Raw genomic sequence first — 22,639 nt, 5'->3', positions numbered from 1 at the left:
CCCCAAACCTTCAGTCTGTTTCTCAACACTGACGCTTTACTCTTTCCATAAAAACACACTCAAGTTTCAAAACATTATCAAACATTATCAAAACAACACCTCACTCTAATCCAAGGTTTCTTAAACTGGGGCCCCTGAAAATATTTGCAAACTGTGGTATATATGGAAGGACAGGCTGTTTCTAATACATTGTCATGGGGATCCATGACCTAAAAATGGTTACCAGCTAATGTTCTTCAATTCTCTTTTTAACTGCCAATCTCTTCCTCTCTTTCTCTTCATAGCCAAGATTCTTGGGAAATGTTTGTGGTTTCTACTTTCTCAAATCACTATTATTTAGTTTCTTCCTTCATTACACAACCAAATTTGCAAAGGCTCTTTGTGACTAAAGCCAAGAATGCTTGCACCTGAGTCTGCCTTGAAATGACTGACCACTTCCTCCCCTCCGTCTTCCATGACCTCACACTCCTCTCCTCCTTCCCCTACCTCTGCAGCTGCTCCTCTGGCTCCTCCTCTTCTGCTCACCCCTTAAATACTGGTATTCCTCAGAGATCTGTCCTTGACTATTACAATTTGTACTCAATACACCCTCCATGGGTGATCACACCATCCCCAAGACTTCAAATACCACTGACATGCCAGTGATTATTAAACATCTCCAAGTCTGAACTTTCTCCCATGCTCCATTCTCATATATTCAGTGCTTACCAGACACCTCCATGAAGATATACCCCAGGCACCCGAAACTCAACATGCTGGAAGCTGAACATATAGTCTTAACTCTGTCCCCTGCCTCACCCATACTCTCCAGCTGCCCCCACCACCAGCACCACCTTGTATAATCTCTATCTTGGTGACTGGCACCATCATTGGGGGATCCATCCTAGACTGATGTTCAAGTGAACTGAATGTCCATCAAGAAAGGACACTATAGAAGGGAATAGGAAACATCCCTGCGAGTCTAAATTTCCGATTCTACCATTGTAAGTAGATATGGTGCCCGGAGTAAACACACTCTGCATTTATAGCTAAGAACTTGGCACTCAGGGCTCCTCATGACCTGGTGGCCACCTGTCTTGCCAACTCTCCAGTCTCACCTCTTGTCAGTCTGCCTCCTGTCATCCCAGATTTACATCTGGTGGTCCACAAACACTCTGTGTTGGATGCCTTTGCTCACAATTCCCTTTGTTGGACACACACTGACAAAATAAAGTCAGTTTACTTGTATGATGAACTCATCATCCTTCAAAGCCCAATTCAGGCGTCACTTCCTCTGGGAAGACCTCTGGGATCTGCTCTTCCACCCACACCCAGATAGTTCTTCTGCTCTGTGTGTGCTATAAGTATGTCTATTCTTCTACCAGTGTACTGCATGGCAATTTACTTATCTACTTATCTCTGTGTTATATTGTGAGCTCCTTGAGGTCAAAGACTCTGCCTCAGTTTTCACTGATTCTCTAGCACATATCATAACAGAATGCAAATAATAAAAATAATAACAATAGAAGTAGTAATAAAGTTATAATTACATTCCTTAAGAAGTAATGGGGTACTATATTTTTCATCTCTATAATGATTAGCACTCTAATTGCTCACATGCCTGAAGACCTTGACAAATAATCATTGAATAAATCAATTAGTTGATTAATTAATCACTTTAGGAATTAGGAAGCTAGTAATGAGTAGGTAAGTTTCATATCTCACTTTTATGTGGCAAATTCCAATTTATAAAACACTTTTATGATGATTATCAAACATATTATCAAACCTTAAAGATATAATGCTAAGTGAAATAAGTCAGACACAAAAGGAGAGATAGTGTATGTTACCACTTCCATGAACTCTTTGAACAATGTAAAATGAATGTCTTATAATGTAGAATATTGGGAATCTAGTGAAAGACAGAAGTTACTGAGGAGGAATGATAATCTAATATGTTCAGATGTGTTAATGAAGGTGAATTCAAAGGTATGGTAATGGAAAGGGGTGACAATTGTTTGTTAACATGATTATAAGTACCAGAGCTGCATTGAAGGGGATAGGATTCAAAGGGGTTGTTTAAAGGCATGTTTCCCATAGATCAGCACCACAAATGTACATAGGGGCTTGCATGATATATTTCTAAGGTATGACACTAGTACAGAGTTGAAAACAGAAGGATACATGGGAAAAATCTACACATTGCACACTTGGCACTATAATTAATAGAATACCATACTAGTACCACACAAGACTAGGGACAAATAAGTAAGGGCTGACAAGAGCTATGAGGTGCTTTGGGTCATGAGAATTGTTTAAAATGGAGAGTAATGAGGATTGTACAACTAAGTGAGGATAATATGAGATATGGATGGATGATCGTGGACATAATACATGCTAGGTGAACTTAGGAACCCCCTACTTTACAAGTCAAGCCCTCGATCCTGAGGCTTGCTTTGGTGCAATTTGTGGTTATAAATGGGAGGTAAGCCCACCTACAATTATTCCTAAGAGTCACCTCTAGAGAACTTCTTTCGTTGCTCAAATGTGGATTTTCTCTCTCTAAGCCTAACTCTGCAAATAAATCCATCACCCTCCCCACTCTCATCCCCCACCCCCGCCCCCACCCCCCAACGTGGGACAGAACCTCCCAGATGAATGAGTCTTCCTGGCAACGGGAAGATTCCGGGAATGAGCCTGACCCTGGCATCAAGGGATTGAGAATGCCTTTTTGACCAAAAGGGGGAAAAGAAAGGCAACAAAATAACATTTCAGTGGCTAAGAAAATTCAATAGAGTCAAGAGGCTGTCCTGGAGGTTACTCCTACGCAAGCTTCACCTAGATATGGCAAAGGACCACAATACGATAAGCCTAAATCAACAGTAGTCCCCCAAACCTTAAAGAATACCCAGGTCCCTATCTGGGATTCTATAAAAGTTTCACTCACTAAGTTTATTCATCAGAGACGTAAATCTTCCAGAGAGTTCCTACACCAGCTAAGTCCTAAAACCCATTGACAGTAGCCTCTTCAAGAACATCAACCAGTTGCAGACCTTTTTCCCATAATGTCGACACCCCTTATCAACATGAACAAGTTATGGTGGTCACTGCCTAGACATCCCTGAAGACTGGGAAAGTTATTAAACTAGAAGAAAAGTAGAAACAAACAAGATGGAATTTAACAAAGGATGATGAATACTGAATCTCTAGGCAATTTTCTTTTTCTTAGTTGCTAGGGTTATTAGAATAGCTAGAAGGAAAGAACTGAAATGATGGAACTGTAACACATAGCATCCTTTGAGATTTGTCTATAGCTACTTGTTAAATTGCAATTTGAAAGCTATCACCTTTTTATATACGTTGTATTTCACATAAGGAAATAACTGAAACTATGAAAAAAAAAAAACCACTTTTATCTCCATCGTGAGATTTAGTTACTACATCACCTCGTATATTAATTGTGAACAAACTGAGGCTCACGGATGCTAACTATCTCAGCAAAGGCCACAGGCAGTGACTGGCCAACCAGAGACTGGAACCAGACTGCCCCTGCAGTCCACGGGCTCCACTCCGCCACCGCTGCCTCTTTCTCCTCGTGACTCAAGCTCAGCCTGAGCAAGTGGCTCCCTTCAGGGACATTCACACCACAGGCACAAGTTCCCTAGGACACCTGTGGTGGCCCAGCATGGGACAAGTCTGTGAGCTTGTGGGAGGCGAGTAATCATCTTCTATGCTGCTAAATTCAATGATACCTCTAGGGAAACTTCCAAGTAACAAAGAAAGAACCACCTACATGAAACAGGCTTGGATCTGCACTCCTTCCATGTCCTCAAGCCAATTACTAAGTTCAGTCACAAGCAAAATTCATGGTGGGAATCCAAAGGCTCAGATCAAATAATCTGACTTCTCTCTAAGATGTTTGTCTCAAATCAAGTAGAACCCTCCCTACAAACACACACACACACACACACACACACACACACACACATACACACACACAGAGGTTACAAAGGTTTGGATTTCCTGAGAGCATCTGAACTCCCCTTTCTGGGGGTGTGATCCTGGCTAGCTGAGTAAAACTGCAGAAATTCAGAGGTACAAGTGCATATGAAGAGCCAACATGGGTTGGGCAAATACTGCGAGGCTTTGCTCAGAATGCTGAACAGAAACATCAGACAGCAGCGGTCCTGCTCCCCCGGGGGCCTGTAGGTAACCTGCCCCAGGTCACACGGCTGGTTCGAACTCAGGCAGTGGACTCCCGAGACTGCTCTCTCGTTGGCTACACTACAGGCCTCTCTGTCTCCACGGTCGTAGCAGCAATTGCTGCCGTTGCCACTTATCAACTACTTGCTGTATGTGCTAGATACTGTGCTAAACACTAGGCAGACATTGCCTCACCCAAACGTCACAGCGACCCCTGGATGTGAGCAATATTATGAATTCTCACCGGTAAGGAAGCCGAGGCCCAAAGTGGCAGACTGACTCCCTCAGTCATACAGAGTGGGAACAGAACTGGAATTGAAACCCAGAGTTTACAATGCCAGAGTCCCTCTGCTTGATTGCTTCTGTTGCTACAGACATCTGTCAAGTCCCTTCCACTAGCCTGTGGGTACATTTTCATGAAAACAGAAGAAAAACACACACACACACAACCCTGAAGCATAACCAAGCAATCATTAGAATTAGAGAAACAGAACACTTGAAAGGAAACTTAAGTCATCCCCTCACACAGGGAATCTCCAACATGCTTGAACACTCCAGTGGTGGGGAGCTCGTCATCTCCAGCCCACTCGTCCCCGCAGGGCAACACCGTCCCCTTCTTACCGCATCCTCCACCACCCCTCCCACGTCACCAGGCTCTCCAGCCACACTGAAGCATCTCTTCTGGGCCTCCTGAGCCGGGACCCTCTCACCTCCTGGACTTTGCACGTGGGGGAGGGGCGTTGACTGCTTCCTGTTAAATCAAACTCAGCTCCTCCCAGGAGGTCAGGGAATGCAGCAAAGTTTCAACCATGGGAAGACTGCACAATCTCCCATCCAGTGCTGACATTTTCTAGGATTACATGACTTTTTTTTTCAGCTTTGGGTAGCACTAGCCACTTGTAATATATTATTAATATTTTAATCAATAGTTAAGATTATTATAATCTGTAGACTAAAGGAAATCTACTGCTGTTGATAGATTGCACTCTGGGGTGGTCTAATTTAGTGTCAGCTAGGTAGAATGATTTGAGGGGCCTGAGGAATGCCAACCTGCCTAGAATATTGCCCCCAAATGCTTGTTACATGGTCTAAAATTCCACTGTTGGTTTTGGAAATGGATGGTGGTGTTGGTAGCACAGCATCATGGATATAATTAATAGAACCGAATTATATATTTGAATGTGGTTAAAAGGGGAAATTTTAGGTTGCATACATGTTAATTTTATAAGAATAAAATTTAAAAAAATCCCAGAACTGTACAACACAGTGAACCCTAAGGTAACCCATGGGCTATAGTTGATTGTACAATTATTAAAAAAATGTGCTTACATAAATTGTAACAAATGTACCATACTAATGCAAGGTGTTAATAATAGGGTAATATATGGGAACCCTGTATTTTGTGCACAATTTTTCTATAAGCCCACAATTTATCTAATTAAAAATATTAGAAATGAAGTATTTTTGGTTTGCCCACTTGTTCAAATATGTACACTTCGGGGGAAAATGTCATATTAAAATAGAATACCAATCTTTTACACTTTAGTTGAATTACTTCATTAATGCCATTCAGTTAGACAAAAGTTTCCAGTGTGGCACTAGGAAATGAGATAATAAACAAACAAGGCCCTTCTGGTTCATGATAGTTAGTTCAGATCAAGGCTGATTTGGAGGCAGGGAGAAAAGAGGGGCCACTTTTTGCATCCTGGGAGTGAAGTGAAGCCTTCCAGGCTGGAGTCCATATTCCTCATGCCTCCATTTCCCTTAGCCTTTGCTGTAGACCAGTTTACAGCTGTTTCTTCTCAGCCCCTGGTTCTCAGGGAGGCAGAGAAGAGGCCCTGCCAGCTGCCAGACGTGGAGGCCAGGCAGCGTGGTCCGTGGCAGCTGGGGAGGGGAGCACCCACGCGTGGAGCCCTGCGGCACTCTCAGCCGAAGGGTGGAAACCACCAGCCTTGCCTTGCTGGCCCCTGGGATGGGGGGCTGGGCCCCCGACAATCTTCATGAAGTAGCAACAGAGTATGCACGATGAGCTCCCCAACAAACTTCCTCCCTCAACGGTTGTGGGCCTAAGCTCTGTGCATGTTTGGAAAGTTATGTTTCAAATCGGCAGACACTGCGGTGTGCCATCCGGATCCCCATCAGGGATGGGGGACTTTCCCAGGGGCTCCAAGTGCTTCTGGCAGATCCCCACCTCCCATCAGCCCCCTTCTGGGATGCCGCGGCTCAAGAGGGAGGTCCTCCAGAAGGCCGGGCCCCTCTCAGGAGCACCCATATCAGTGTCTGATCAATGTGAGGGTGTAGAAATTTGAAGGCCACCCCAGTTTCAGCATCCACAAAGAGTCAGCTGAGGCTTCCACGGAGCTTGCTTCACAGCTCAACTTTCCCCTCAACCCAATATTTTCCGTTTCCTCCTCCCATCTGGGCTGATACCAAGGGCAACTCCAGATAAACAACCTACACATGCAACTCCGTCTCAGAGTCTGATGCCCGGGGCAGCCAACCTGCCATAGTCATGCATTCAGTGGAAAGAGTTTGGGTTCGGATTCGGGTTCTGTTGGAATCCCAGCTCTGCCATTTACCAGTTACATAACCTTAGGCCTCTCTGTACATAACTGTGCACACCTCAGAGGGCAGCTGTGAACAGCAGCATGCTTCAAGCACGTAGTGAAGGGACTGGCTTTAGTCACTCAGTAAAGAGAAATTTCACAGTAGATAGTTTTACAGCTCTGCCGTTAACTGTGGTTGTGATTAGGAGAGTCACTTTCTGTCTCTGTGCCTCAGTTTCCTCCTTGGTAGACAGCTGGGCTTGGACTTGGTAATCATTCATATTTCCTGAACAGTCTTCATCACATTCTGTGCCGGGTACTTTACTTTATTTATTCCTCAACACAAACCTACCAGACTGATATTTTTTTTATTTTTAACTTCATTTTACATAAGCAAATGGAGACCATAAGAGGGTAAAAATGTGCCCCCAGGGTCCTCGGTGGGTGAGTGATGGAACAGGTTGGGAGGCTGGCAGACGGATTTCAAAGTGTTGCTTCTCTCAAGTAGAGGGTGCACCCTCTCCCATCCAGTGCTGACATTCTCTACGTACATGACTCTGTCTCCAGCTTAATGGGAACCCTTTTCAGTAAAGATCAACTGAATTCAGACACACATTGGCACAGTTAAAAGTACAAAAGGACAGGAGGGAGGCAAAGCAAAGTTGGTTCACTTCTACTGCATGGCCCAAAAGACTGTTTTTGTAGCCACGTCATGTCCAAGTCTCCTGAATTCTGGCTTTGTCCCTGCCACCGAGCTTCAGGATGAGGGGAGGGGAGAGGCTTTGGAAGGCCGATGGGGGCAAACTTTAAGGAGGTGGCTCTCCTAGCCCTGCCTCACACCTTCTCAGCTGCAGCCTCTTTCCCGGCTCACTCTGCTGGCAGCAGCCTGTGCTGTGCCCCCACTCAAAGGGGACCCACAGTCAAGGGCTGTGGCATTTTTCAAAGAGTATTTTGAAGCTCCTCAGATGAAATGAACATAGAACATAGAGATACAAGTTCCAAAGGACTCATATGCCTTTTTCCTCCGACTTCCAATTCAAATACTAAATTTACTTCAGCGGCATCTGTAGATAGAACTGCTTCTGAAATAGTGGATGCAAAGCAGAAGGTCCAATGTTCTGGGAACAGGCCATCAGAAGATCCAATATTTGAGAACGCAGGAGATTAGTGAGTTACTAGTTATCCTACAGGCAGAAGACAATTCACACTAACCTCCAACATCCCCCCTGGATTGGTTGTTGTGGATCTTTTAAAGTGCAGTGGACATTTTGCCTTGTGAAGAAAAGACATATTTTCTGTTTTGCTTCTTTGAATAACACGGAATTTTCTCTGAAGAGTATAAAATGTACACTATCCACAGAATATACAATTGTCCTCATTTTCTCAAAATCTAGCTGTCCACTGTGGCGCACTAAATTGTGTGCCCAGCTTGGACATGTTCTCAGTCTGGGCCCGCATTCTGGGGGATGTGAACCCACTGTGAACAGGATCTCCTGACGATGTTACTGCAGTTGAGATGTGGCCCAGCTGAACTAGGCTGGGCTTTAATACAGATCACTGGAGTCCTTTACAAGCAGAGGCAAAGTCAGATATGTAGAGAAAAGGCCACGGAAAGAAGCTGAAAGTCGACAAAATGCAGAGGAGAAAGGAGAGGACACCGTCATGTGCATTGCCATGCGATGGAAAAGCCAAGGACCAAGGATCGCCAGCTCCACAATGCCACAGTCTTTGAGTAGAAAGCGTTTTCTTACACCTTGATTTTGGACTTCTAGCCTCAAAACCTTGAGCCAATAAATTCTCATTGTTTAAGCCAACCCACTGGGTGGTAATTGTTTTAGCAGCTGGGAAACTAAGACAGCCACCTACCAACTTATCCTCACAGCCAGAGAGAAAGCTTTTTAAAGCTCATTGTTTAACTGTTTAAAACCTTCAAGGATTAGTGGTACCTAATGTGCATTATTTTTGGGCCCCTGCCCCTCACCTGCCACCCTCCTGCCCCCACCACCCCCGTAGTACTAGACCACCTGAATTCCCCCGAGTACACCAAGCTCGCACAAGCTCTTGTGCTTCCATTCATGCTTCCATTCCTCCCCTAGAACCCCCTCCATTTCCCCTCACCCACCCGAGCTGGGGTGCCTTCCCTGCCTCTTTGCGGTGACCTCTGGGGAGCCTTCCCCGGTGGTCCCAGTGCAGTCTGGAGACATCTCCACTGTGGCAAGTTGCTCACCACCATAAACTGGTTTCTTCCTTTGCCTTTCTTCTGACTAGACTGTGAGCTCCCATCTTTGCAGTCCAGACCTCCAATCCCCAGCACAGTGCCTTTTTCTGGAATGTCACTACAAGCTCCAACTCCGTTATCCAAAAAGTGACTGGCATATAAATCGTCATTGAATTGAACTATATTGAAGTGAAAGATGATCTGTTTTTCCTTAGCACACCACCCTCCACTTGCCCACCTGGAGCCTGCTGTCACTCTTCCTGCTCACTCATCCACCCCAAGAGGCCTTGCCAAGGTCTCCCTCCAAATCCAACACAGAGGCTTTTACAGCACACGTTTTACCCACTCCACAGTCTGCGAAAGCCTTTCTCTGCTCCGTCATCTCCCTCCTCATCCCACACTCACCCCTGTGCCTGGCATACCAAGCTGTGCCCAGTGTCCGAATGCTCCAGCTGGTCCAGTCTCTGGGCCCTTGCCTACATAAACTCCTCTCCCTGGAAAGACTTTCTCACACTTGCACGTCTGGCAAAGTCGTGCTCTCTTCAAACCAGCTTATGTGTTAGAAGCCTTCTCTGGAACCACAGAAAGTGCTTAGAGCAAGCCCTGGCACACTGAATATACCCAAGACAAGTCCAAGAGTTTTCAGAAGTCACATTGTCGTCACCCCATCCCCATCAACCAACCAGAGACTCAGGAATCTCTTTTAGAAGTAGACTTTGAATGGATAGCTTATGCACACACACTCATATAAGACGCAAAGCCAAGAGATGAAGTCTTGGGACACGACTAGGGCTTGCCAGTCCACCTGATCAACCCTTTCAAAAACCTCAAGCCAAGGATCCTTATCTAACTCCAAGATAAGGGGCAGAGATTTCTGGGTTCACATCCCAGCCCCAGCATTTAACCTCTCCAGGCCTCAGTTTCCTTATTTGAAAAATAGACCTTGCTGCCATCCAACTTCCTCATGAGCATTAAATGATTTATAAAATGACTGGTCTGAAGAGGGGTTTCTACAAATAGTTTCCCTTCTCTCTGAACAGAAAGTGCATAAGTGGGCCCTTGATATTGCTTGGGGTGTATATACACGCAAGCACATGCATGTGCACACAGACACACACATCTTCATCCAAACCACACATTTATGTAGCAACATCCTGAAGGCAGAATTATACCCTCCCCTTGCTTCACATCAAGGGAACACACCCAAACCGTCATTCCAACCAGGGGACTGTAAGCACAGATGGAATGTCGATTCCAACATCTCTCCTGGTTTCAAATCATGCTTGTTAAAGACAGATTTAAAAATACTGTGACATCTAATTCCATCTTGGTAATATAGAGTCAGATCTGTAGATTGTGTGTGTATGGGAAGGGAGGTGTACAATAGTCTATCTTTTTTACTTTCTCTTGTTGATAACTCAAGTCTCAATTAGTTACTATGTTTAGCAAAAACAGTGGAAACATTGCAAAATCATTCAAAGATATTTAGCTTTGATATATATATATGACTAACAGTGTGCATGTGATAAGTTTAATGGATAACAATTTTTTAGTGATAATACATAGGGATGGTAGGTATGTGATGAAAAAACACTAATTCAATGCTGGTAGATATGCAACTAACAATAATTGTGACACTAATTTGGAAATATAAATCTAGAACCTTAAACCAAAAACTTCACAAACCCGGTAATTCCTCTTTGGAGAACCTGCCCCCTGGGAACTATGTGGCTATTGGAAAGAGCTTTATATACCAAGGTATTCATTTTTATAGTGATGAAGAGTCATAAATAATCAAATATCCAAAGATAGAGGAGTGAATCAGTAAATGTGTTGCTGGTAACACATACTGTCTTTCCACTAGATTGTGAGAATTATGAAAGTAAGAATGTAGATGAATGAATGAATAAATGACTTTATGAATATACACATGCATGCATGAATGGATAACTACATCAGACCATACAGAAAAGCCTAAGGAAAATGGAAGAAAATAAATCAATATAGTTGCTGATATGGAGTAACTTCTAAGTAACTGTGATTTAAAAAAAAATGTTCATAATATTCTGTTACCATCACCACCATCCATTACCAAAACTTTTTCCATTGTCCCAAATAGAAACTCTGTACATTTTAAGCCTTAATTCCCTATTCCTTATTCCCACCCTGTCCCTGGTAACCTGTATTCTAGATTCTGAATCTATGAGTTTGCTTATTCTAATTATTTCATATCAGCGAGATCATACAGTATTTGTCCTTTTGTGTCTGGCTTACTTCACTCAACATGCTGTCTTTAAGGTTCATTCATGTTGTCACACATATCAGAAAGTCATTCCTTTTTACGGCTGAATAATATTCTATTGTGTGTATCTATCACATTTGTTTATCCATTACTGGTTGATTCACACTTGGGTTGATTGCTTCAATCTTTTAGAAACCGTGAATACTACTACTATGGACGCTGGTGTGAAAATATCTGTTCAAGTCCCTGCTTTTAATTATTTTGAGTATATATCTAGAAGCAGGATTGCCTGATCATAATTATATACTTAACTTCTGAGGAACTGCAAAACTTCAATTTCTCCAATATCCTTCAATTCCACCATGAAGATGACAAAAACAAAAACAGAACAAAAATACAGGAGAGGATGAAACAGCAGATAAGGGTCGACAAAATTTTTGATGAAGAAGAGGAAGTCGAGGCACGTTAAGTGACTCAGCAGAAGGGGATAAGTAGTACTGTGGGCAGCTACAGATGGCAGTGCTGACCCATTTGCCCACAGACCCGCTGGGAAGCCCAGGAATATGAGGTACTATGGAAGGAGGGGCAGAACATGGCACTGAGGCAGGACGATCAACTGACAATCCCTGTGCACGGCGATGGATAAAAATAATAGGATATTGCTGTAACTCTTTTGGGATCAGCAGTGAACCATATTTATGCAGCCATAACAACATAAATATTTACTCTTGTTTCCAACATAAAATCTTGATACAACTATGTTTTTGAAGATGAGGGAGGAACACTGAAAAAGGGTTGATGAAAGAGAGAGCAAAATCCTCATCCATCAAGGTAGAAACTCAATAGTTATTTCTAAAATTGACAAATTAAGAATAGCAGGATCCACATGCTATTTAGAAATGTAGAAGTCAGGATGAGAGAAAGATGGCTCAAAGAGTTCAAGATGGTGTCTTCTGGGAGCGGGTAGGAGTGGGACAGGGATCTACTCTTTTAACCATAAATCTTCCAGGGCTATTTGATCATTTCAACTGTGTTTGTACATTACCTTGATAAAACTCACAGTCAATTTTGACAGAAGTCTGGCAATGCGCTGTTTGACCTTGGGTGTGCTGGCCTCTCTCCAAGCCCCTCTCCCGCCATCTGTGACATGGCACTAACCATATCTATCTCATGTTCCAAGAAGGTGAAATGCTTAATACAGGCATTCTATACAGAACGTTCAGGAAAAATATATATTCACATGTAATCTCCAAAGGTAGCTACTTTAACTGAGTGAAGGAAACTGATAGCATGGCTTGAGGACGTACATATGTGTCAGACACAGCCTGCCTTAAAAACGAGCTATATTTTGTCTCTCCAGTCAGGTCTGTAATGACAGATGTCTCGGGCTGCTCAGACATCATGTCATAGGACAGGAATTAGCGTTGCTTCGCCTCCCAGCTGAGCAGCGTCTGGAGCCCAGGCTCAGCCCCTCGTTTCCCAACTGAGGGAAGGCAGAAGAGTAGCCCCCGCTTACCTGCCACCACTTCCCCCCCACCCCCAGAGTGGCCCGAGATCCCCACTGTGCCCACCACACCACACTTCCTGCTGCCCTGCTGCCAGGAGGAGCACGTGGTGTGAGCGCCGTGTGCTACGTGCGTGGGGGGAGAGGGGACATCCGGGTCTCTGCTCCTGGCTGGGGGCCACTGGCCCCTCCTCAGAGGCCACCATGTCCCACAGGGCGCTCCAATGGCTGCAAGCTCCAAGTCTCTTGCACTAATAAAGGGCGGACTTCTTCCACTTTTTGCCACAAATACTACTATTCTTAGCATTTCCCAGGACTGTGCTGATCTAGTCATTACTTGATGTGATGAAACAACCCTGAGAATGAAAATTGGGAGGGCTGAGCTTAGGTCCACTCTGCTGTTAATTAGCCACATTATTTGACAAAGTCATTTAATTTCTGTGAGTTGGTTTCCTCATGGTAAAATTGGGACGGTGCTATTATTTGCTCTAATTATGCATGACTATAATTGACAGGAGCTTGAATTAATAAATGTGGGAAGACTGTGCCAGCTATAAAGAACTGAACAAAAGTAAGGAGAAAGAAGACAAGGTGGTATCTCACAAGGGAGATTGAAAAGAAAATGAACTTACCTTTCTCTGTGAGGGAAGGCAGAACAACTGAAGGGCAAAAACTTGGAGCATCATTTTGAGCAACTGGAGAGAAGAAAAAGGCAACCTTTTAGCTCTCGTTTCCCTGCAATGTCATTGAGCGCTGAGGCATTCCTAGAGGTGCGACATGGTGACAGTAAAGCTGGACTTTAAAGGCCGAAAGACCTACGTCCATCTCCCAGGGCCACCTGTTTCAGCCAAAATGGGTGAGGCCGTGCTGAGGTAAGAAATGATCTCAACATTTCAGCGGCTTAAAGCACCCAGGGTTCGCTCCCCACCCACACCACACGTCCTTTGCTGATCTGTGCATCCTCCCTCCAGGCCAAGGCTCAGGAAGCCTCCAGCCTGCCCCAGCTTCAACGATTGCTGAGGCAGGGAAGAGAGAAGGTAGCAAGCTTTTCTCTTGCTCATATTGTTTCTGCTGAGAAGCCATACACATCACTGCCACTTCCAGGTCATTCCCAAAGCAAGGCCGCGAGGAGGTGCCCAGGGAGCGGGCAGCCACATGCCAGGGGTGAACAACCCCCAGGGCACCCCTTACTGACTTTATGAACTCAGCCTCTCTGGGCCTCAATTTGCACATCTGCACAATGGGGATAGCACTACCTGCCTTGGAGGATGACCATGAGATTACAGGTGGTAATGTAATGTATCACATTGGGCACTGTGTCAGGCACAGGGTAAAAGCTCAATAAATGGCAACGATTAATGGCAGGCAGCATGGGGAGAGGGAAGAGCTTGGACTTTGGGGGCAGGCTTGGATTCAAACCTCAATATGCCACTTAGAAGCTGTAGGACTGTCAAGTTATCTAGCTTCTTTCAGACCCAGTTTCATCACTGGTAAAATGCAGACAATAGAAGCATTGCATGAGAAACCATACATATCCAGTAGATGATGCTTAAGTGCTAATGATCTTTTCCCCTTCCTCCTCCCTTAGTGATGAAATCTCAATCTTCAAAGTGCCATTGGTCTTTTCTCCTTATGGCCCAAATTGGGACTACAGAGCAGAACCACATGCAGGACCGCCTCGCTCACCAGGGAGCAGGAAGGAGTGACCTGACCACGTTCCTGCTGTGTGACCTTGAGCAAGCTACTTAGCCTCTCCATCCTCAGTTTCCTTGTCTATAAAATGGGGATAATAACAGTACCTATTCCTTTTACAAAGACACACTCTTGCCTCTGTCTCTTGCCTTGTTTGGCTCCATGAAAAGCCTCAGGTCAGTGTCATGCTCTATTCTGGGCCCCACAGCCTCTGGTGGGTCCCCTCATGTCCTGCCCTTACCCTGCCTTCTTCGCTTTGCTCAGATAAGCCAACCCCTCTGGGTTTTCGAGCCTTCCTGCTTGGCTCCACCTGCCCAGAAGCACCTGCTACCAGCCATCATCATTCTAAGGTGCTGGTTCTCAGACTTTAGTGGGTAGCAGAATCACCTGGAGGGCTTAGGGAAACACTTTGCTGGGCCCCACCCCAGAGTTTCTTGGCTGTGGCCTGAGATTTGGCACTTCTACCAAGTTCCTGAGTGATGCTGATTCTGCTGGTCCAGGGACCACAGTTGAGAACCACAGCTAAGACTTCTGTCATCCAACATCCTGTGAGCTCCTCAAATAACACTCATAATTACTAATGCCTGCCCCCGTGCTCCCACCACACCCGGCTGGCCAGCTTGGCACTTATCCTGTTGTGCTGTCACTTGTTTGTTTAGATGTCTCTTCCTAGAAGAGAGTGGTTCTCAGAACAAGGATCCTGAGAGCACAATCTTCAGAGAACAATTTGACGATCTATAGCAAGGACTTAAAAGTTCACATTCTGGCATCATTCTGCATCTGGAAGTTTATCTTTACAAATTATCTATAATTCAAAGCAAGTTCTGTTTGCCAAGGAAACATTTATTCAATACTAAGGAAAAGCTGGAAACTCTACAAATGTCTAATGCTGAGAGAATGGTTGGCTGAGCTACAGTGCATCCACTCATCGAGTTATACCGTGGAGTCCTGCTGGCGGTGCTTTACTTAGCACTACTAGCCTTTTGTGGGGGGCTGCTCTTCCCCTGACGGGTCTCAGCTTCTCAGCCCCCCCTGGCACTGACGTTCTCAGCACCCTCAGTCACTGGGAGGACCAAAGACTCGCCCGTGGGGACCTTCCCATCAAGAATCACAATCTCCGGCTGAGAATCACAGACAGAAGTTCAGCCCCTTGAGGACCAGGCTGGTGACATCCCTGCCTTGGAATTCTTGCCACCACACCTGGTTTCTGCATCCAGTCGGTGCTTATTAGTGGCACAACTATTGAGAATTCTACAAAGATGTGTTAAAAAAAAAAAAAAAGGCCAGGTTTCCATGTACCAGTTCTTATAGAGAGAAAAAAATCGGCAAAGAGACTATAAGGGATTCTGAAAGCAGTAAGGAAATTAGTAAAACATCTATGTTCCTTCTTCAGCAATTCTGCATGTGTTCATTGAAACATTTCCCTAAGATCCTATAAGTAATTGTTGACAAATAAAATTTTCCACAAGTCATTCTAATCTAAGGAAAACAAAAAGAAATTTTTACATTCTAATGGAGAGAATTAATGCCACAACGGGAGGGAGAACTGAGTAAACCATTTCAAAAACCCTCTTATTGAAAGCCCTAATATTGTCAATTTGAAACCAAACTGCCAATTCTGTGATTACAAATGATTGTTCTCTCCCCTTAGCTGCCCTGTGTGTGAAGTTCCTCTTGGAGCTCCTGCTTGGGCCATAGCAAAACCGGACAGCCTCTTCCCCCAGACTCTACCCCTGTCCCTTCACTGGCCCTCTCCCACACTCCCAAGGTGATCCTCCAGAGAAACCAAGTCCAACTGGAAGTGATAGATGAGGGTGGACTCCCAGCCCTGGCTGCTGTTGACAGTTTGACCTTCAACGTTAAGGCAATTCTGAGTCCTGCAAGTAACTATCGAAGTTAGGCTTTTCGATTGAGGAGGGTGAAGTGGGAGGCCATAGGTGCCTTCTGTATGCTAGATGCTATGCTTTCTTAAAACTTATTTTTTTTGTTGGTGTAAAATTTCCATACATTGAACTGTACAGATCTTAAGTGTGCTAGCAGATGAGTTTGACGGATGCTCACATTCACTAGTGTGCCATCGGTCTAACCAGGACATGGAACATTTCCATCACTCGCAAAACTTACTCATGCCCCCTTCCAGTCCATTCCTTCCCATTTCCCCTCAGATGCAACCACTGTTCTGATGGTTATCATCATGGGTTAGTTTTAGGTTCTGTGCTTTAATGATCCCCTAAAAATTAAACAAACATTCATGGAACCCTGAGCTAAGAGTTTTACAGTACTGGCTTATTTTATCCTTATACTGATTCTGAGAAATGATTGTGAAATGATTATCCCCAGGGATGCTTTGAAAGACGTTTAGATATAGATGTTGGATGGTGGGCATTTACATGATGGATGTCTCCGAATGCCCAGCATGCCTTACTGGCAACTTCTCTTACCCCAGTTAATTTAATCCTTACAACAAACCATATGAGAGCAACACTATAATTATTCCAGTTTTCTACAGTAGACCACTTAGGCCCAGGGAGCTTTAGGACCTTGTCCAAGGTCACACAGCCAGTAGCCAGTAGAGGCAGGGCGTGAATGCAGAATGGAAGCATCAGGCCACTAGCACTCACGCCTAGAACTGCAGCCCCATGCTCCCTTAAGCAGAAAAATGGTGAAGAGCATGACTCTGGGGTCAGACCCACGTCCCTGCCCTTCCCTACTCTGGAGTCTTGGACAAGTGGCCCAGCTGATTTATACTGGTTAAACAAAAGCAGGCCAGGCTTTCTGAGATTCATGCCCGGGTGTGCTGGAGCCAGCTGGCGGATGCGCCCAAGAGCCAGCGGTGCACATTTCTTCCCTACTCTGCTCTCTGCAACATCAAGTTGGCAGCGTGAAATTGGCCATGGCTGGAGTATTTACACCACAGTAAATAGCAAACCCTACAAATCAGTGCTTCCCCCCACCCCCGCCAGTTAAATATTTACCGGGACAGCAGTGACTGGGGTAACAATAGATCCTGCTCCTCAGGTTTTAACAGGTTTAAATGAGGTTTCGCATGCAAAATGCGAGTAAATGGTAGAGGTTCTTTATCTGATGTGAAAGATGAGGAAGAATGGATTCTACAGTAAACTGCTACCCATGCGTGGTAGCTTCTGCGTGGGTTGCAGAGAGGCAAGGACATGTTTAGAAGACCTTGTCATTTTCTTTCCAGGTTACATTCCCATTCTGAAATCTAGTGTTGCTACAGGGCCCAAGTACATTGTTTAGCAGAAGAAGAGAGGAACTGTAAGGCTTTGATTCTTTTCTTTTTTTAAGCAGTCACATTTGACTTTGTTTATAAACCTAAGATCCTGTACCGCTTGCGGCAACGCACAGCTGTGGGTGGAATGGGCAGCCCTGGTTCTCTTCAAAGATCAGAGGCAATGACGCCCAGTGGGCCACCCCTTCCAGGAAACCCTGGGCTCAGGGCCCTGCTTGACCACAAAGCAGACCCTCTTTTCCCCCAGCACCCTTCCCCCTCCTCTAGGCCCTGAGAATGCTTCTCCCCCACGACCTGCTGCCAGGAAGGGGCTGCAAACTGCCTCATTTCCTCATTTGCATTCACAATTGTTTAGCCTGTCTGTAGTTCTGCGGTACCATGTATGGAACTTTCTGTTCTGCACAATAAATCTAGAAGGCCCACTGCACAGGCTCTTTGGAGGTCCTGTTTTAGGTTCATGCCTTTCTTCTGGATGCTGGGACACCCAACCTTGTATTTTCTTTGAACGTAACCCAGGTACCAAAGTTGTGTTGCAATGGTCGGCAAGCAGGTGAGGGCTGCGAGGGCAGGAACATAGCTACTTCAGCTCCAGAGCCTGCTGCTCATTCAAAGCACTGGTCCCTGCTCCTTTCACCCCATGCCCCTTTATCAGTGTCCAGCTTTTCCCTGGAGTCACTTCTGAATGCTCAGAGCTACTGTTTGCTTTTCATGCTCCCAAAGCACCCAGCAGGTCTCATGGTAACAGAAATCACCTACCGTTGTTACTCTGTGCGGACAGAGAATAATTGCTTACTCTTGAGGGGATAGGCATAGCACCGACTCCACAAGGGGGTTGTCAGTTAATACACAGAAAGGACTTCCTAGTTGTTTCTGACATTTCTTCAGAAATGGAGAGTTAATGTCATGCTTCTTGTGTCTGTCTCGGCCCAGAGTCTAAGGTTGGGTCCCTGGTATTCACTCAGCATAGAAATCAATATGTTAAATGATCAAACCATGGATTTGAAGAAAGGGCAAAACCTATTATTGAAACTTTTCATAATAGCTTTGAAAAACGTTATGCCTCATGTGTCAGTGCTTACTGAGAGGTGAAGAGTAGCATTCTATCCTTCAAGGTCAGACCCAAGAGTCAGAGAAAAAATGATGACTAAGTCACTTCTTGTATTGGGATTTTCCTACAGTCTAATGATGTGGTTTTGTCTACTTGAGAAAATCAAATCCAAGGCCATACTAACGTTCGGAATCCAGATAGTGAGTATGTTTTGGCTCAAACTATATTGTGAATCAAAAGATGATTTTGTGCCAGTCAACATGACCCAACCAGGGGAACAGCCTGATCTATTAAACCAGTCTACTTCCATAAGAGTCCTTTCTCCACTTAGGTCTTAGAAGGAGGTAGCCCACAGAGCATGGAGACTCACTCCACCACCCACTTCCTATGAAAACGACTGAAGTTCAAGGGACAGATGAGAAGCTGGTTTGGTTCTTCTCTGCTGGAGACCCATGAGGCGAGACCCATGAGGCATGACCCATCATTACGGCCCAGACACCCGACCCCCCCCCAACTGCTCTCCTGAAATGGGAAATAAGGAGCTACGAAGACCAGATGGCCACAGCTGTGTACCTCCTGGGTGCCCTCTGCCCAGGAGTCATGGATGGAAGAGTGGGGGACTAGTGCCATTTTATCATTTTTCCTTTTCTCCCCACACCCCCTGACTCTGAAAACAGGCAGCATACAGTGAGAAAGACCACCTCACTGGGCCTCTCTATACCAGGGGGCCCGGGACTGCAGGAGGGAGGTCCCTAAAGCACCAGGGGAGTCTGTAGGAGCCTTTCAGCACAGACTCACAAACTATTAATTTCTTTCCCCCATGTTTCTCCTAGCACTCTAGGTATATGACGCTCACAGCACTTGGTCTGTTATGCTGTACTCAGTCATCTTCACTCGTGTCTTCCTCACTAGGCTGTCAGCTTCTAAGGGAAATGGCTTCTCCAGGGCCCAGCACAGTGTATGATAAAGCTCCAGAGCTTCTAGCCTTATGATGCAGCCCCAGAATGGTTTATTTGTTTATATATCATAATCTGTGAGTGCCTTAAGGACAGAGACCATGCCTTATTGACACTCAGCCATATAATATAGCAATTTAGAGTCAGAAAGACCTAGGTCCAAATTCTAACTCTGTCATTTACCTACTGTGTGACTTTGGTCATTTTACTTAGCCTCTCTGAGCCTCAGTTTCATCATCTAATAATGGTTGTGAGGAATGAGATAATGCTTGAGAAATGCAAAGCATCAGGCCAGTAAGAGGCCAATGAGTAGAGGCTAGATTTTTATTATCGCTACCTGGGCTCAGTTGATGCTCAGTCAGTGTTTATTGACTGAGAGCACCTCTGTGAATTTTTAATTCTCTGTCCTATAGTTCCTGGTTAAAACTCTTGAGGCTTCAGCCTGACCCCCACCGGCACATACGTTGGAAAAAATTAGTGGTCTGTGCAGTGAGATGAAAAGAAACAGAACAGGATGGAATGAGTTGGGACAATGAGCACCTTGAGTTCTTTTCCTTGCCAACTCCTGCCAACATGTTGTGATACTCTGATCTGATTCCCATTATATTTCCAAGCAAATGATTTATTTCTTAAGCTTCTTTTTACCCAACTCTTCCATGAGCAATATGAAAATGAAAAATGACATTTTTCATTCTTTGGTCGAGTGAGGAGGTGGGAAGAGGTGTGGGGACTGATGGGCCAGATGGCACTGCAGGGTGAGAGTTCAGTTCAGATTCCCCCTAAATACCCAGAGGTGGTATCCAGTCTCCTGCAGGAGGCAAAATCATATGTAAGCTTTCACTTCTCATCCCTGAGAGTTTAAACGGGGAGACTGCTACATATGGAACCCTCTTCCCTAAATAGAAACCCACAGAGGCTACTTAATTATACAACCCCGACTTTTTTTCTTAATATAATTCAAGATGCTAAATTAAATAAAAAGCCAATAGCGTGACTTCAGATTAGGTTGCAGGATGCTCAAGGTGGACCAGAGCAGGGACACTTCCACTCAGCCTGGTAATAACTAATCTTCTCCCCACTCCAAAAAAAAAAAATCTATCATGAAGCCAAGAGGCCCTGGGCCTCTCAGTTGGCTGGTTATGGCTTTGAAACAAGGGGCCAAACTACCAACTGGTTTGTTTTATTGGTATGTTAGTCAACTTTTTTTCAATTTATCAGTCAATTGCTTATTAGTTGAGTTGAGGGAAAATCAGTCAGACAAGGTGTCTCGACTTTTCAATATCTGGTCACTTAAGAGACATTGAAGTCCTGTCAGGAGACAGCTTCATACAAAGAGACGGGTTTAAGTTTTGAGGTCGTCCAATCTGAGCTTGCCATCTGACTGCTTCTTCCTAGCTGCATGACTTGGGTCAAGCAACTCAACTTTCAATGCCTCACTCTCCCCATCTTATATGGAAATACTAATGCCTACCCCGTAGAGTGGTATTAAATTATGTAACTCATGTAGCAGCCCCAGCGCAAGTCTTACACACATATGTATATGATAAATATCAGATGTCCTCGCCTTGCCCACTGTGGGCAAAGTGTCCTGGGTGATGTGAAAAATATGACATTGATGTTGCAGACCTCTAAGATTCTTTCTGGATTACACATTCCATGACTAATTTCTGAGGCAAGGGCCAAGCAAGCACCAGCACCCATCATACATTTATTCTGAAATGAAGGAGGAAGCCACTCGTGAGAGATTGAAGATACTGAACCTCAGCTTGGCCTCCCCATTGGGCACCTACTAGGACAAGGTTTTCCATCTTTTTGTGCCTGGAACCTCTTCATGAATTTTCTTTTGGGGCACAGAGTGGGCTATCCAGTCTCCAGGCAGTCACTCACTGCTCCCCAAGTCTTCCACACCCATGAACACCCAGAATGTAAGAGGTAATTGGACCTCAGAGAGTTATCAGCCACTTATTTAACCAATGGAGAAGTCAAGGCCCAAAGAAGTGGTATGATTTTCCCAAAGACAAATATATAGGTGATGGCATATTTGGGAAGATACCATCTCCTCATTTTAGTCCAGTAGCTTCTCCACTACACCATGCAGGCCATTAACTCATTCATTCATCAATTTCAAATTGAGCTCCTAAAACTTGCCAGGATATAATCAGCATACATTCATTAAGGACCCTCATTGGGCACACACTGCCTTGGCACTGAACTTCTAACACCATGTATATTGTCAAATACATACCAGTTGTTCTCCTTCCCTCCCTAAGACTTCCATGTGCTACATTGTCCTGATCAATTTACAAGGCAGGAAAACCATAGGAACCCTGCAGAGTGAACATCTGGTGATTTCACCTGTCCAGCAATAGCACCTTAGTTATACTTTGAGAAACCTCTCCTCCCCCAGTACATACAGTCTTATTGGAATTGTCAATCAAGCTGCCCCACCCTCCCTCTGGCAGTGGGTGGACTTATAGTCCAAGCTAGGCCAAATTATCTCCCTTGAATTTGAAGCTTGAATTCAATAACCAAAACTTTTTGGAGCAGACCAATGATGAAAGTGGCACCCTGAAGAAGTTGTTAATTTATTTCTGCTAAGTATATACATGAAGCTGGCCCAATTCCATCTTTTCTGAGACCTGGCTGGTCATCTTTCCTTCAGGCTATGAACAGATTTCCAGTCAATTCCTTTGCTGCTTAAGTTAAGCAGAATCAGCTTCTGTTGCTTGCACCCAGTGAATCCTAACTAATGTACTCCCCAGTCCAAAAGCATCTTCTTAATGCATGGTTGAGAAACAGTCAACTAAAGATACATAGCCTGGGAAAATTACTTACCAGGCTTCTGGTACCAGCCAAAGGGATAGGTGCGGACTTCAGTATCAGGAGAGCCACAGTCCAAGATGTGCCAGGCTCCTCTATTTTCCTCACTGCACGTCTGAAGTCCCAAGCTATTCAGAGTCAGGCATGTCACCTCTCCTCCTGGAGTGAAAAATAACCAGGA

General features: G+C 44.8%; 1 protein-coding gene across 3 annotated transcripts in view; it reads right to left on the bottom strand.

The window, feature by feature from the left end:
- The window catches only part of TG (thyroglobulin), a 249,593-nt gene that overhangs the window by 124,187 nt on the left and 102,767 nt on the right, over window positions 1-22,639 (bottom strand). For all 3 annotated transcript variants that reach the window (XM_037802989.1, XM_037802991.1, XM_037802990.1), the window contains 2 exons: window positions 22,474-22,617; window positions 13,325-13,387 (listed from right to left, as the gene is read on the bottom strand). In XM_037802989.1, coding sequence (XP_037658917.1) covers window positions 13,325-13,387; window positions 22,474-22,617 — 207 coding nt within the window. The remainder of the gene's footprint in view (window positions 1-13,324; window positions 13,388-22,473; window positions 22,618-22,639) is intronic.

Source organism: Choloepus didactylus, chromosome 14, assembly GCF_015220235.1.
Source record: "Choloepus didactylus isolate mChoDid1 chromosome 14, mChoDid1.pri, whole genome shotgun sequence".
Classification (NCBI taxonomy): Eukaryota; Metazoa; Chordata; class Mammalia; order Pilosa; family Megalonychidae; genus Choloepus; species Choloepus didactylus.
This window is presented reverse-complemented; position numbering and strand designations above follow the sequence as displayed.